Here is a 17,606-nt window from a genome sequence, read left to right as displayed (position 1 = left end):
TGTTGGTTATAAACCTGGTTATAATGTTGGTTATAAACCTGGTTGTAATGTTGGTTATAATGTTGGTTGTAATGTTGGTTATGTTGGTTATAAACCTGGTTGTAATGTTGGTTATAAACCTGGTTGTAATGTTGGTTGTAATGTTGGTTATAAACCTGGTTATAATGTTGGTTATAATGTTGGTTGTAATGTTGGTTATAATGTTGGTTATAAACCTGGTTATAATGTTGGTTATAATGTTGGTTGTGATGTTGGTTATAAACCTGGTTATAAACCTAGTTATAATGTTGGTTATAAACCTGGTTGTAATGTTGGTTATGATGTTGGTTATAATGTTGGTTATAATGTTGGTTTATAAACCTGGTTATAATAGGTGGTTATAGACCTGGTTGTAATGTTGGTTATAAACCTGGTTATAATGTTGGTTGTAATGTTGGTTGTAACCTGGTTATAATGTTGGTTGTAATGTTGGTTATAATGTTGGTTGTAACCTGGTGATAATGTTGGTTATAATAGGTGGTTATAGACTTGGTTTTAATGTTGGCTATAAACCTGGTTGTAATGTTGGTTGTAATGTTGGTTGTAATGTTGGTTATAATGTTGGTTATAAACCTGGTTATAATGTTGGTTGTAAACCTGGTTGTAATGTTGGTTATAAACCTGGTTGTAATGTTGGTTATAATGTTGGTTATAAACCTGGTTATAATAGGTGGTTATAGACCTGGTTGTAATGTTGGTTATAAACCTGGTTATAAACCTGGTTGTAATGTTGGTTGTAATGTTGGTTATAATGTTGGTTGTAACCTGGTTATAATGTTGGTTATAATAGGTGGTTATAGACCTGGTTGTAATGTTGGTTATAAACCCGGTTGTGATGTTGGTTGTAATGTTGGTTATAAACCTGGTTGTAATGTTGGTTGTAATGTTGGTTGTAATGTTGGTTGTAATGTTGGTTATAATGTTGGTTGTAATGTTGGTTATAAACCTGGTTGTAATGTTGGTTATAAACCTGGTTGTAATGTTGGTTATAATGTTGGTTATAATGTTGGTTATAATGTTGGTTATAAACCTGGTTGTAATGTTGGTTATATACCTGGTTATAAACCTGGTTATAATGTTGGTTGTAACCTGGTTATAATGTTGGTTATAATAGGTGGTTATATACCTGGTTGTAATGTTGGTTGTAATGTTGGTTGTAATGTTGGTTATAAACATGGTTGTAATGTTGGTTATAAACCTGGTTGTAATGTTGGTTATAATGTTGGTTATAGTAGGTGGTTATAGACCTGGTTGTAATGTTGGTTATAAACCTGGTTGTAATGTTGGTTATAGACCTGGTTGTAATGTTGGTTGTAATGTTGGTTATAGACCTGGTTGTAATGTTGGTTATAGACCTGGTTGTAATGTTGGTTATAGACCTGGTTGTAATGTTGGTTATAGACCTGGTTGTAATGTTGGTTATAGACCTGGTTGTAATGTTGGTTATAGACCTGGTTGTAATGTTGGTTGTAATGTTGGTTATAAACCTGGTTATAAACCTGGTTGTAATGTTGGTTATAAACCTGGTTGTAATGTTGGTTATAAACCTGGTTGTAATGTTGGTTATAAACCTGGTTGTAATGTTGGTTATAACCTGGTTGTAATGTTGGTTATAACCTGGTTATAATGTTGGTTGTAACCTGGTTATAATGTTGGTTGTAACCTGGTTATAATGTTGGTTGTAATGTTGGTTGTAATGTTGGTTATAAACCTGGTTGTAATGTTGGTTATAATGTTGGTTATAACCTGGTTATAATAGGTGGTTATAAACCTGGTTGTAATGTTGGTTGTAATGTTGGTTGTAACCTGATTATAATGTTGGTTGTAATGTTGGTTATAGACCTGGTTATAATGTTGGTTATCAACCTGGTCGTAATATGGGTATAAACCTGGTTATAGTCCAACGATATATTTGAAGAAGACCACTTTAATTATTGTCCGTTGTCATTTCCAGGTCACATACATATTTCTAACTCTTTTTTTAAATTTATTTTTAGTTACAAATTATAGATAATTACCCATTTTTTTTAAAGGTGTTAACCTACATCACTGTTTCTCCACCCAAGGCGACCAATCTCATTTCTAACTCAACTGCTGCAAAAACAGTGACGTGGGGAGACACCAACCCTCAAGATACTGGGTACATGTCCTCCGTTCCTCCAGTCCCCAACGCACCAGTCATCCCGAAGACTGTCGACTATGGACATGGACATGGTAGGGAAAGAAACATGGAAATAGGAAGCAGTGTTGGGGTCAGTTCCTGTTCCAATTCCATTCAATTCAGAAAGTATTCTCAATTCCTGTTCCAATTCCATTCAATTCAGAAAGTATTCTCAATTCCTGTTCCAATTCCATTCAATTCAGAAAAATATTCCAAATTCCTGTTCCAATTCCATTCAATTCAGAAAAATATTCCAAATTCCTGTTCCAATTCCATCCAATTCAGAAAGTGTTCTAAATTCCTGTTCCAATTCCATTCAATTCAGAAAGTGTTCTAAATTCCTGTTCCAATTCCATTCAATTCAGAAAGTATTCTAAATTCCTGTTCCAATTCCATTCAATTCAGAAAATATTCTAAATTCCTGTTCCAATTCCATTCAATTCAGAAAAATATTCTAAATTCCTGTTCCAATTCCATTCAATTCAGAAAAATATTCTAAATTCCTGTTCCAATTCCATTCAATTCAGAAAGTGTTCTAAATTCCTGTTCCAATTCCATTCAATTCAGAAAAATATTCTAAATTCCTGTTCCAATTCCATTCAATTCAGAAAAATATTCTAAATTCCTGTTCCAATTCCATTCAATTCAGAAAGTATTCTAAATGTCTGTTCCAATTCCAAATGGCCCTTATTGAAAAGCATTAAAGAGAATTGGAATGCGTATTGGAATTTGTTTTAGGAAATTGGTACTTCTTTTAATTGACTGATGTTAAAATGGAATAGCTTCTGTAAAAATATATAAAAGGTAACTAAAGGATGCTCATTGGAAACACACAAGCCACACTGTGTTATCTCTATCTTTAAAACCTATAGACCTTAAAGTGGTTATTCTGCTTCAGAAACACGCCGTTGCCTCCTTGTTTATTTTTCTGTTATACAAATCAAATTGTATTTGTCACATACACATGGTGAGCAGATGTTAATGTTATACATGTCATGGTCACATACACATGGTGAGCAGATGTTAATGTTATACACGTCATGGTCACATACACATGGTGAGCAGATGTTAATGTTATACACGTCATGGTCACATACACATGGTGAGCAGATGTTATACGTCATGGTCAAATCAAATCAAATTTTATTTGTCACATACACATGGTTAGCAGATGTTAATGCGAGTGTAGCGAAAAGCTTGTGCTTCTAGTTCCGACAATGCAGTAATAACGAACAAGTAATCTAACTAACAATTCCAAAAAACTACTGTCTTATACACAGTGTAAGGGGATAAAGAATATGTACATAAAGATATATGAATGAGTGATGGTACAGAGCAGCATAGGCAAGATACAGTAGATGGTATCGAGTACAGTATATACATATGAGATGAGTATGTAAACAAAGTGGCATAGTTAAAGTGGCTAGTGATACATGTATTACATAAGGATGCAGTAGATGATATAGAGTACAGTATATGCGTATGCATATGAGATGAATAATGTAGGGTATGTAACATTATATAAGGTAGCATTGTTTAAAGTGGCTAGTGATATATTTTACATCATTTTACATCATTAAAGTGGCTGGAGTTGAGTCAGTGTCAGTGTGTTGGCAGCAGCCACTCAATGTTAGTGGTGGCTGTTTAACAGTCTGATGGCCTTGAGATAGAAGCTGTTTTTCAGTCTCTCGGTCCCAGCTTTGATGCACCTGTACTGACCTCGCCTTCTGGATGATAGCGGGGTGAACAGGCAGTGGCTCGGGTGGTTGTTGTCCTTGATGATCTTTATGGCCTTCCTGTAACATCGGGTGGTGTAGGTGTCCTGGAGGGCAGGTAGTTTGCCCCCGGTGATGCGTTGTGCAGACCTCACTACCCTCTGGAGAGCCTTACGGTTGTGGGCGGAGTAGTAGCCGTACCAGGCGGTGATACAGCCCGCCAGGATGCTCTCGATTGTGCATCTGTAGAAGTTTGTGAGTGCTTTTGGTGACAAGCTGAATTTCTTCAGCCTCCTGAGTTTGAAGAGGCGCTGCTGCGCCGCCTTCACGATGCTGTCTGTGTGAGTGGACCAATTCAGTTTGTCTGTGATGTGTATGCCGAGGAACTTAAAACTTGCTACCCTCTCCACTACTGTTCCATCGATGTGGATAGGGGGGTGTTCCCTCTGCTGTTTCCTGAAATCCACAATCATCTCCTTAGTTTTGTTGACGTTGAGTGTCACATACACATGGTGAGCAGATGTTATACGTCATGGTCAAATCAAATCAAATTTTATTTGTCACATACACATGGTTAGCAGATGTTAATGCGAGTGTAGCGAAATGCTTGTGCTTCTAGTTCCGACAATGCAGTAATATCTAACAAGTAATCTAACAATTTAACTAGGCATATAAGTTAAGAACAAATTCTTATTTTCAATGAAGGCCTATGGAACAGTGGGTTAACTGCCTTGTTCGGGGGCAGAAAGACAGATTTTTACAGATTGTCAGCTCGGGGATTCGATCTTGCAACCTTTCAGTTACTAGTCCAATGCTCTAACCACTAGGCTACCTGCCGCTCCAGGTACTTGTAGGCTGTGTGTGTGTGTTTTCCCTCTCCAAGACATTGACCCCCACATTTCTATGTTGCTATCCAGACCTGGGTGCTGCCACGGTGGAGCGGATCTCTTACGGTGAGAGGATTGTGTTGAGGCCTGATCCCTTACCCGACAGGGAGAGGAGCTATGAAAAAGGTGACTGTTTATTTTTGCATGGTGATTGTTTTGAAAGTTGCTAACATTGGTTTTGCAGGTAGCAGCTAATTCTGTATGTCGCTTTGGGTAAAAGTGCCTGCTTAAATGGCATCGATTATAACAATAACCTCCTTTCCCCCTATAGAACTACTGGGCCCCCTGAGAGACCCCTACCACAGAGACCTGTACTACGACAGACGACCGGTGAGCCCCTACATGGAGCGCAGGGAGTACAGCAGGGAGAGGGAGATGTACAGAGAAAAGGCTCCCATGGACTTTGAAAGAGAACGATACGAGAGGGAGCGCTATCCGCCTCGAGATGACAGGTATACCTGGTTACATTTAGTGGAGATTAAACTAGATGATTGAATAATACATGGCTTTGGTTTTACGGCGCCCACAGCGAATGCTACTGGTGTGTGTGTGTGTGTGTGTGTGTGTGTGTGTGTGTGTGTGTGTGTGTGTGTGTGTGTGTGTGTGTGTGTGTGTGTGTGTGTGTGTGTGACTTCCGGCGCCGACAGAGATGGCCGCCTCGCTTCTGTTCTAGGAAACTATGCAGGTTTTTTGTTTTTTACGTGTTATTTCTTACACTAGTACCCCAGGTCATCTTAGGTTTCTTTACATACAGCCGACAAGAACTACTGAATATAAGATCAGCGTCAACTCACCATCAGTACGACCAAGAATATGTTTTTCGCGATGCGGATCCTGAGTTCTGCCTTACAACCAGTGTAACCGAGTGGATCACATGCAGCGACCAAAAAAAAAAAAAAACGACTCAGAAAAAAGAGGGAAACGAAGCGGTCTTCTGGTCAGACTCCGGAGACGGGCACATCGTGCACCACTCCCCAGCATTCTTCTTGCCAATGTCCAGTCTCTTGACAACAAGGTTGATGAAATCCGAGCAAGGGTAGCATTCCAGAGGGACATCAGAGACTGTAACGTTCTCTGCTTCACGGAAACATGGCTCACTGGAGAGACGCAATCCGAGCGGTGCAGCCAGCGGGTTTCTCCACGCATCGCGCCGACAGAAACAAACATCTCTCTGGTAAGAAGACGGGCGGGGGCGTATGCCTTATGGCCAACGTGACATGGTGTGATGAAGGAAACATACAGGAACTCAAATCCTTCTGTTCACCTGATTTAGAATTCCTCACAATCAAATGTAGACCGCATTATCTACCAAGAGAATTCTCTTCGATTATAATCACAGCTGTATATATCCCCCAAGCAGACACATCGATGGCTCTGAACGAACTTTATTTAACTCTCTGCAAACTGGAACGATTTATCCGGAGGCTGCATTCATTGTAGCTGGGGATTTTAACAAGGCTAATCTGAAAACAAGACTCCCTAAATTTTATCAGCATATTGATTGCGCAACCAGGGGTGGAAAGACCCTGGATCATTGTTACTCTAACTTCCGCGACGCATATAAGGCCCTGCCCCGCCCCCTTTCGGAAAAGCTGACCACGACTCCATTTTGTTGATCCCTGCCTACAGACAGAAACTAAAACAAGAAGCTCCCACGCTGAGGTCTGTCCAACGCTGGTCCGACCAAGCTGACTCCACACTCCAAGACTGCTTCCATCACGTGGACTGGGAGATGTTTCGTATTGCGTCAGACAACAACATTGACGAATACGCTGATACGGTGTGCGAGTTCATTAGAACGTGCGTTGAAGATGTCGTTCCCATAGCAACGATTAAAACATTCCCTAACCAGAAACCATGGATTGATGGCAGCATTCGTGTGAAACTGAAGGCACGAACCACTGCTTTTAATCAGGGCAAGGTGTCTGGTAACATGACTGAATACAAACAGTGCAGCTATTCCCTCCGCAAGGCTATCAAACAAGCTAAGCGCCAGTACAGAGACAAAGTAGAATCTCAATTCAACGGCTCAGACACAAGAGGTATGTGGCAGGGTCTACAGTCAATCACGGACTACAGGAAGAAACCCAGCCCAGTCACGGACCAGGATGTCTTGCTCCCAGGCAGACTAAATAACTTTTTGCCCGCTTTGAGGACAATACAGTGCCACTGACACGGCCTGCAACGGAATCATGCGGTCTCTCCTTCACTGCAGCCGAAGTGGTAAGACATTTAAACGTGTTAACCCTCGCAAGGCTGCAGGCCCAGACGGCATCCCCAGCCGCGCCCTCAGAGCATGCGCAGACCAGCACGGTGTGTTTACGGACATATTCAACCAATCCCTATACCAGTCTGCTGTTCCCACATGCTTCAAGAGGGCCACCATTGTTCCTGTTCCCAAGAAAGCTAAGGTAACTGAGCTAAACGACTACCGCCCCGTAGCACTCACATCCGTCATCATGAAGTGCTTTGAGAGACTAGTCAAGGACCATATCACCTCCACCCTACCTGACACCCTTGACCCACTCCAATTTGCTTACCGCCCAAATAGGTCCACAGACGATGCAATCTCAACCACACTGCACACTGCCCTAACCCATCTGGACAAGAGGAATACCTATGTGAGAATGCTGTTCATCGACTACAGCTCGGCATTCAACACCATAGTACCCTCCAAGCTCGTCATCAAGCTCGAGACCCTGGGTCTCGACCCCGCCCTGTGCAACTGGGTACTGGACTTCCTGACGGGCCGCCCCCAGGTGGTGAGGGTAGGCAACAACATCTCCTCCCGCTGATCCTCAACACTGGGGCCCCACAAGGGTGCGTTCTGAGCCCCCTCCTGTACTCCCTGTTCACCCACGACTGCGTGGCCATGCACGCCTCCAACTCAATCATCAAGTTTGCGGACGACACAGCAGTGGTAGGCTTGATCACCAACAACGTCGAGACGGCCTACAGGGAGGAGGTGAGGGCCCTCGGAGTGTGGTGTCAGGAAAATAACCTCACACTCAACGTCAACAAAACTAAGGAGATGATTGTGGACTTCAGGAAACAGCAGAGGGAACACCCCCATCCACATCGATGGAACGGTAGTGGAGAGGGTAGCAAGTTTTAAGTTCCTCGGCATACACATCACAGACAAACTGAATTGGTCCACTCACACAGACAGCATCGTGAGGAGGCGCAGCAGCGCCTCTTCAACCTCAGGAGGCTGAAGAAATTCGGCTTGTCACCAAAAGCACTCACAAACTTCTACAGATGCACAATCGAGAGCATCCTGGCGGGCTGTATCACCGCCTGGTATGGCAACTGCACCGCCCTCAACCGTAAGGCTCTCCAGAGGGTAGTGAGGTCTGCACAACGCATCACCTGGGGCAAACTACCTGCCCTCCAGGACACCTACACCACCCGATGCTACAGGAAGGCCATAAAGATCATCAAGGACATCAACCACCCGAGCCACTGCCTGTTCACCCCGCTGTCATCCAGAAGGCGAGGTCAGTACAGGTGCATCAAAGCTGGGACCGAGAGACTGAAAAACAGCTTCTATCTCAAGGCCATCAGACTGTTAAACAGCCACCACTAACATTGAGTGGCTACTGCCAACACACTGTCAATGACACTGACTCTACTCCAGCCACTTTAATCATGGGAATTGATGGGAAATTATGTAAATATATCACTAGCCACTTTAAACAATGCTACCTTATATAATGTTACTTACCCTACATTGTTCATCTCATATGCATACGTTGATACTGTACTCTATATCATCGACTGCATCCTTATGTAATACATGTATCACTATCCACTTTAACTATGCCACTTGGTTTACATACTTATCTCATATGTATATACTGTACTCGATATCATCTACTGTATCTTGCCTATGCTGCTCTGTACCATCACTCATTCATATATCCTTATGTACATATTCTTTATCCCCTTACACTGTGTATAAGACAGTAGTTTTTTTTTGGAATTGTTAGTTAGATTACTTGCTCGTTATTACTGCATTGTCGGAACTAGAAGCACAAGCATTTCGCTACACTCGCATTAACATCTGCTAACCATGTGTATGTGACAAATAAAATTTGATTTGATTTGATTTGATTTGATTTGACATAACTACAGGCTCCACTAATGAATTTGTCTTCTGTTCTTGTTAATGCATTGAGTCTTATTGATCAAATATATTTCTAAAGCACTTTTTGACCTCAGCGGTTTTACAGAACTGTGTGACAGTGCTATGTAGAACTACCAAGAGGCAGTACATGTGTGACAGTACTATGTAGAACTACCAAGAGGCAGTACATGTGTGACAGTACTATGTAGAACTACCAAGAGGCAGTACATGTGTGACAGTACTATGTAGAACTACCAAGAGGCAGTACATGTGTGACAGTACTATGTAGAACTACCAAGAGGCAGTACATGTGTGACAGTACTATGTAGAACTACCAAGAGGCAGTACATGTGTGACAGTGCTATGTAGAACTACCAAGAGGCAGTACATGTGTGACAGTACTATGTAGAACTACCAAGAGGCAGTACATGTGTGACAGTGCTATGTAGAACTACCAAGAGGCAGTACATGTGTGACAGTGCTATGTAGAACTACCAAGAGGCAGTACATGTGTGACAGTGCTATGTAGAACTACCAAGAGGCAGTACATGTGTGACAGTACTATGTAGAACTACCAAGAGGCAGTACATGTGTGACAGTGCTATGTAGAACTACCAAGAGGCAGTACATGTGTGACAGTACTATGTAGAACTACCAAGAGGCAGTACATGTGTGACAGTGCTATGTAGAACTACCAAGAGGCAGTACATGTGTGACAGTACTATGTAGAACTACCAAGAGGCAGTACATGTGTGACAGTGCATGTAGAACTACCAAGAGGCAGTACATGTGTGACAGTACTATGTAGAACTACCAAGAGGCAGTACATGTGTGACAGTGCTATGTAGAACTACCAAGAGGCAGTACATGTGTGACAGTGCTATGTAGAACTACCAAGAGGCAGTACATGTGTGACAGTACTATGTAGAACTACCAAGAGGCAGTACATGTGTGACAGTGCTATGTAGAACTACCAAGAGGCAGTACATGTGTGACAGTGCTATGTAGAACTACCAAGAGGCAGTACATGTGTGACAGTGCTATGTAGAACTACCAAGAGGCAGTACATGTGTGACAGTGCTATGTAGAACTACCAAGAGGCAGTACATGTGTGACAGTGCTATGTAGAACTACCAAGAGGCAGTACATGTGTGACAGTACTATGTAGAACTACCAAGAGGCAGTACATGTGTGACAGTGCTATGTAGAACTACCAAGAGGCAGTACATGTGTGACAGTGCTATGTAGAACTACCAAGAGGCAGTACATGTGTGACAGTACTATGTAGAACTACCAAGAGGCAGTACATGTGTGACAGTACTATGTAGAACTACCAAGAGGCAGTACATGTGTGACAGTACTATGTAGAACTACCAAGAGGCAGTACATGTGTGACAGTACTATGTAGAACTACCAAGAGGCAGTACATGTGTGACAGTGCTATGTAGAACTACCAAGAGGCAGTACATGTGTGACAGTACTATGTAGAACTACCAAGAGGCAGTACATGTGTGACAGTACTATGTAGAACTACCAAGAGGCAGTACATGTGTGACAGTACTATGTAGAACTACCAAGAGGCAGTACATGTCTGACAGTGCTATGTAGAACTACCAAGAGGCAGTACATGTGTGACAGTACTATGTAGAACTACCAGAGGCAGTACATGTGTGACAGTACTATGTAGAACTACCAAGAGGCAGTACATGTGTGACAGTACTATGTAGAACTACCAGAGGCAGTACATGTGTGACAGTACTGGTATATGTAGAACTACCAAGAGGCAGTACATGTGTGACAGTACTATGTAGAACTACCAAGAGGCAGTACATGTGTGACAGTACTATGTAGAACTACCAAGAGGCAGTACATGTGTGACAGTACTATGTAGAACTACCAAGAGGCAGTACATGTGTGACAGTACTATGTAGAACTACCAAGAGGCAGTACATGTGTGACAGTACTATGTAGAACTACCAAGAGGCAGTACATGTGTGACAGTACTATGTAGAACTACCAAGAGGCAGTACATGTGTGACAGTACTATGTAGAACTACCAAGAGGCAGTACATGTGTGACAGTACTATGTAGAACTACCAAGAGGCAGTACATGTGTGACAGTACTATGTAGAACTACCAAGAGGCAGTACATGTGTGACAGTACTATGTAGAACTACCAAGAGGCAGTACATGTGTGACAGTACTATGTAGAACTACCAAGAGGCAGTACATGTGTGACAGTACTATGTAGAACTACCAAGAGGCAGTACATGTGTGACAGTGCTATGTAGAACTACCAAGAGGCAGTACATGTGTGACAGTACTATGTAGAACTACCAAGAGGCAGTACATGTGTGACAGTGCTATGTAGAACTACCAAGAGGCAGTACATGTGTGACAGTACTATGTAGAACTACCAAGAGGCAGTACATGTGTGACAGTGCTATGTAGAACTACCAAGAGGCAGTACATGTGTGACAGTACTATGTAGAACTACCAAGAGGCAGTACATGTGTGACAGTGCTATGTAGAACTACCAAGAGGCAGTACATGTGTGACAGTGCTATGTAGAACTACCAAGAGGCAGTACATGTGTGACATTTTGTTTTTGTGTTCTGTTCTTGCTGCTTTGATGACAGGTATTTTATCTCACTGTGACTAGTCCAGCTGGTATTATACCACACTGTCACTGTGACTAGTCCAGCTGGTATTATATCACACTGTGACTAGTCCAGCTGGTATTATACCACACTGTCACTGTGACTAGTCCAGCTGGTATTATACCACACTGTCACTGTGACTAGTCCAGCTGGTATTATACCACACTGTCACTGTGACTAGTCCAGCTGGTATTATACCACACTGTCACTGTGACTAGTCCAGCTGGTATTATACCACACTGTCACTGTGACTAGTCCAGCTGGTATTATATCACACTGTCACTGTGACTAGTCCAGCTGGTATTATACCACACTGTCACTGTGACTAGTCCAGCTGGTATTATACCACACTGTCACTGTGACTAGTCCAGCTGGTATTATACCACACTGTCACTGTGACTAGTCCAGCTGGTATTATACCACACTGTCACTGTGACTAGTCCAGCTGGTATTATATCACACTGTCACTGTGACTAGTCCAGCTGGTATTATACCACACTGTCACTGTGACTAGTCCAGCTGGTATTATACCACACTGTCACTGTGACTAGTCCAGCTGGTATTATACCACACTGTCACTGTGACTAGTCCAGCTGGTATTATACCACACTGTCACTGTGACTAGTCCAGCTGGTATTATACCACACTGTCACTGTGACTAGTCCAGCTGGTATTATACCACACTGTCACTGTGACTAGTCCAGCTGGTATTATACCACACTGTCACTGTGACTAGTCCAGCTGGTATTATACCACACTGTCACTGTGACTAGTCCAGCTGGTATTATACCACACTGTCACTGTGACTAGTCCAGCTGGTATTATACCACACTGTCACTGTGACTAGTCCAGCTGGTATTATACCACACTGTCACTGTGACTAGTCCAGCTGGTATTATACCACACTGTCACTGTGACTAGTCCAGCTGGTATTATACCACACTGTCACTGTGACTAGTCCAGCTGGTATTATACCACACTGTCACTGTGACTAGTCCAGCTGGTATTATACCACACTGTCAGCTGTATTATACCACTAGTCCAGCTGGTATTATACCACACTGTCACTGTGACTAGTCCAGCTGGTATTATACCACACTGTCACTGTGACTAGTCCAGCTGGTATTATACCACACTGTCACTGTGACTAGTCCAGCTGGTATTATACCACACTGTCACTGTGACTAGTCCAGCTGGTATTATACCACACTGTCACTGTGACTAGTCCAGCTGGTATTATACCACACTGTCACTGTGACTAGTCCAGCTGGTATTATACCACACTGTCACTGTGACTAGTCCAGCTGGTATTATACCACACTGTCACTGTGACTAGTCCAGCTGGTATTATACCACACTGTCACTGTGACTAGTCCAGCTGGTATTATACCACACTGTCACTGTGACTAGTCCAGCTGGTATTATATCACTGTCACTGTGACTAGTCCAGCTGGTATTATACCACACTGTCACTGTGACTAGTCCAGCTGGTATTATACCACACTGTCACTGTGACTAGTCCAGCTGGTATTATACCACACTGTCACTGTGACTAGTCCAGCTGGTATTATACCACACTGTCACTGTGACTAGTCCAGCTGGTATTATATACCACACTGTCACTGTGACTAGTCCAGCTGGTATTATACCACACTGTGACTAGTCCAGCTGGTATTATACCACACTGTGACTAGTCCAGCTGGTATTATACCACACTGTCACTGTGACTAGTCCAGCTGGTATTATACCACACTGTCACTGTGACTAGTCCAGCTGGTATTATACCACACTGTCACTGTGACTAGTCCAGCTGGTATTATATCACACTGTCACTGTGACTAGTCCAGCTGGTATTATACCACACTGTCACTGTGACTAGTCCAGCTGGTATTATACCACACTGTTACTGTGACTAGTCCAGCTGGTATTATATCACACTGTGACTAGTCCAGCTGGTATTATATCACACTGTGACTAGTCCAGCTGGTATTATATCTCACTGTGACTAGTCCAGCTGGTATTATATCTCACTGTGACTTGTCCAGCTGGTATTATATCACACTGTCACTGTGACTAGTCCAGCTGGTATTATACCACACTGTCACTGTGACTAGTCCAGCTGGTATTATACCACACTGTCACTGTGACTAGTCCAGCTGGTATTATATCTCACTGTGACTAGTCCAGCTGGTATTATATCACACTGTGTCACTGTGACTAGTCCAGCTGGTATTATACCACACTGTCACTGACTAGTCCAGCTGGTATTATATACCACACTGTCACTGTGACTAGTCCAGCTGGTATTATACCACACTGTCACTGTGACTAGTCCAGCTGGTATTATATCACACTGTGACTAGTCCAGCTGGTATTATACCACACTGTCACTGTGACTAGTCCAACTGGTATTATATCACACTGTCACTGTGACTAGTCCAGCTGGTATTATATCACACTGTCACTGTGACTAGTCCAGCTGGTATTATATCACACTGTCACTGTGACTAGTCCAGCTGGTATTATATCACACAGTCACTGTGACTAGTCCAGCTGGTATTATATCACACAGTCACTGTGACTAGTCCGGCTGGTATTATATCACACTGTGACTAGTCCAGCTGGTATTATACCACACTGTCACTGTGACTAGTCCAGCTGGTATTATACCACACTGTGACTGTGACTAGTCCAGCTGGTATTATATCACACTGTCACTGTGACTAGTCCGGCTGGTATTATATCACACTGTGTCACTGTGACTAGTCCAGCTGGTATTATATCACACTGTGACTAGTCCGGCTGGTATTATATCACACTGTGACTAGTCCAGCTGGTATTATATCACACTGTGACTAGTCCAGCTGGTATTATATCACACTGTGACTAGTCCAGCTGGTATTATATCACACTGTCACTGTGACTAGTCCAGCTGGTATTATATCACACTGTGACTAGTCCAGCTGGTATTATATCACACTGTGACTAGTCCAGCTGGTATTATATCACACTGTGACTAGTCCAGCTGGTATTATATCACACTGTGACTAGTCCAGCTGGTATTATATCACACTGTCACTGTGACTAGTCCAGCTGGTATTATATCACACTGTGACTAGTCCAGCTGGTATTATATCACACTGTGACTAGTCCAGCTGGTATTATATCACACTGTGACTAGTCCAGCTGGTATTATATCACACTGTGACTAGTCCAGCTGGTATTATATCACACTGTGACTAGTCTGGCTGGTTGTTGTGGCCTTGTGAATGCTGCCTGCTCCGGGGCCTGCGTGTTCACAAAGCATCTAAGATTTAGGAGTGCTGATCTAGGATCAGGTCCTCCTTGTCCATATTATCATATTCATCATGATCTAAAAGGGGAAACTTATCCAAGATCAGCAACCTGATTTTCTTTTAAAAAAACTATTTTGTAACTACCGGTCCAGATCTGCAGTGTTCTGGGGGATTTTCATCGTGTGTCTCTCTTATCTCTCCAGACAACCCTCAGGCCATCCTCGCCCCGGTCCCCCACCTCCTCGCCCGGGCTACAGGGACAGAGACATGAGGGAGAGGGAGGGCAGCCGGACCAGTAGAGACAGAGAGGATACTTATGGAAGACCTGGGGGTTATGACAGACCTCCGTTCGAGCGCGGGCCTGATCGTGGGCCTGAGCGCTACGACCATGGTGACGAGCGCGGGCCGGAGCGCTACAACCATGGTGCTTCAGCATATGGTAAGACATGCTATGTACTGCGGTCTCTAACAAACATATGGTAAGACATGCTATGTACTGCGGTCTCTAACAAACATATGCTAAGACATGCTATGTACTGCGGTCTCTAACAAACATATGCTAAGACATGCTATGTACTGCGGTCTCTAAACAAACATATGCTAAGACATGCTATGTACTGCGGTCTCTAACAAACATATGCTAAGACATGCTATGTACTGCGGTCTCTAAACAAACATATGCTAAGACATGCTATGTACTGCGGTCTCTAACAAACATATGCTAAGACATGCTATGTACTGCAGTATCTAACAAACATACACTCCCTTTCCAAAGTTTGGGGTGACTTATAAATGTCCTTGTTTTTGAAAGAAAAGCACATGTTTTGTCCATTAAAATATAATCAGATTGATCAGATATATAGTGTAGATATTGTTAATGTTGTAAATGACTATTGTTGCTGGAAACGGATACATTTTTTAATGGAATATCTACATAGGTGTACAGAGGCCCATTATCAGCAACCATCACTCCTATGTTCCAATGGCACGTTGTGTTAGCAAATCCAAGTTGATCATTTTAAAAGGATAACTGATCATTAGAAAACCCTTTTGCAATTATGTTAGCACAGCTGAAAACTGTTGTCCTGATTTAAAGAGGCAATAAAACTGTCCTTCTTTAGACTAGTTTAGTATCTGGAGCATCAGCATTTGTGGGATCGATTACAGGCTCAAAATGGTCAGAAACCAAAGCACTTTCTTCTGAAACTCGTCAGTCTATTCTTGTTCTGAGAAATGAAGGCTATTCCATGTGAGTAATTGCCAAGAAACTGAAGATCTGGTACAACGTTGTGTACTACTCCCTTCACAGAACAGCACAAACTGGCTCTAACCAGAATAGAAAGAGCAAGAGGACAAGTACATTAGTGTCTAGTTTGAGAAACAGACGCCCCACAAGTCCTCAACTGGCAGCTTCATTAAATAGTACCTGCGAAACATTGCCTTGCTGACATTATGCACACTCTTGGCATTCTCTCAACCAGCTTCACCTGGAATACTTTTCCAACAGTCTTGATGGAGTTCCCACATATGCTGAGCACTTGTTTACAGCAATTCCTTCACTCTGCAGTCCGACTCATCCAAACCACCTCAATTGGGTTGAGGTTGGGTGATTGTGGAGGCCAGGTCATCTGATGCAGCACTCCATCACTCTCAAATAGCTCTTACACAGGCTGGAGGTGTGTTTTGGATCATTGTCCTGTTGAAAAACAAATGATAGTCCAACAAAGTGCAGACCAGATGGAATGATGTATCGCTACAGAATGCTGTGGCAGCCATGCTGGTTAAGTGTGCCTTTAATTATAAATAAATCACTGACAGTGTCACCAGCAGTACCAGCTCACCATCACACCTCCTCCTCCATGCTTCACGGTGGAAAATACACATGCAGAGATCACCCACAGCACGTCTCACAAAGACACAGCAGTTGGAACCAAAAATCTCCCATTTGGATTCATCAGACCAAAGGACAAGTTTCCACCGGTCTAATGTCCATTGATCGTGTTTCTTGGCCCAACCAAGTCTCTTCTTATTATTGGTGTCCTTTAGTAATGGTTTCTTTGCAACAATTCGACCATGAAGGCCTGATTCACGCAGTCTCCTCTGAACAGTTGATGTTGAGATGTGTCTGTTACTTGAACTCTGTGAAGCATTTATTTGGGCTGCAATTTCCGAGGCTGGTAACTCCAATGAACTTATCCTCTGCAGCAGAGGTAACTCTGGGTCTTCCTTTCCTGTGGCGGTCCTCTTCAGAGCCAGTTTCATCATAGCGTTTGATGGTTTTTGCGACTGCTCTGAAAGAAACTTTCAAAGTTCTTGAAATGTTCTGTGTTGACTGACCTTCATGTCTTAACGTAATGATGGACTGTCGTTTCTCTTTGCTTATTTGAGCTGTTCTTACCATAATATGGTCTTGGTCTTTTATCAAATAGGGCTATATTCTGTATACCACCCCTACCATGTCACAACACAACTGATTGGCTCAAACACATTAAGAAGTAAAGAAATTCCACAAATCAACCTTTAAGAAGGCACACCTGTTAATTGAAATGCATTCCAGGTGACTACCTCATGAAGCTGGTTGAGAGAATGCCAACAGTGTGCAAAGGGTGGCTATTTGAAGAATCTCAAATATAAAATATATTTTAATTTATTTTACACTTTTTTGGTTACAACATGATTCCATATGTGTTATTTAATAGTTTTGATGTCTTCACTATTATTC

The 17,606-nt window shown here is 42.7% G+C and overlaps 1 protein-coding gene across 1 annotated transcript in view; it reads left to right on the top strand.

Annotated features, from left to right (window-relative positions):
- Positions 1 to 17,606, top strand: part of LOC112235820 (YLP motif-containing protein 1-like) — a 60,406-nt gene that overhangs the window by 13,904 nt on the left and 28,896 nt on the right. Inside the window, exons 9-12 of the mRNA XM_042300548.1 lie at positions 2,106 to 2,253; positions 4,833 to 4,928; positions 5,074 to 5,254; positions 15,088 to 15,323. Of these exons, the coding sequence (XP_042156482.1) occupies positions 2,106 to 2,253; positions 4,833 to 4,928; positions 5,074 to 5,254; positions 15,088 to 15,323 (661 nt within the window). The remainder of the gene's footprint in view (positions 1 to 2,105; positions 2,254 to 4,832; positions 4,929 to 5,073; positions 5,255 to 15,087; positions 15,324 to 17,606) is intronic.

Source organism: Oncorhynchus tshawytscha, linkage group LG18 (genome assembly GCF_018296145.1).
Source record: "Oncorhynchus tshawytscha isolate Ot180627B linkage group LG18, Otsh_v2.0, whole genome shotgun sequence".
Classification (NCBI taxonomy): Eukaryota; Metazoa; Chordata; class Actinopteri; order Salmoniformes; family Salmonidae; genus Oncorhynchus; species Oncorhynchus tshawytscha.
The sequence above is the reverse complement of the archived record's forward strand: the minus strand, read 5'-3'. Positions and strand labels throughout refer to the sequence as shown.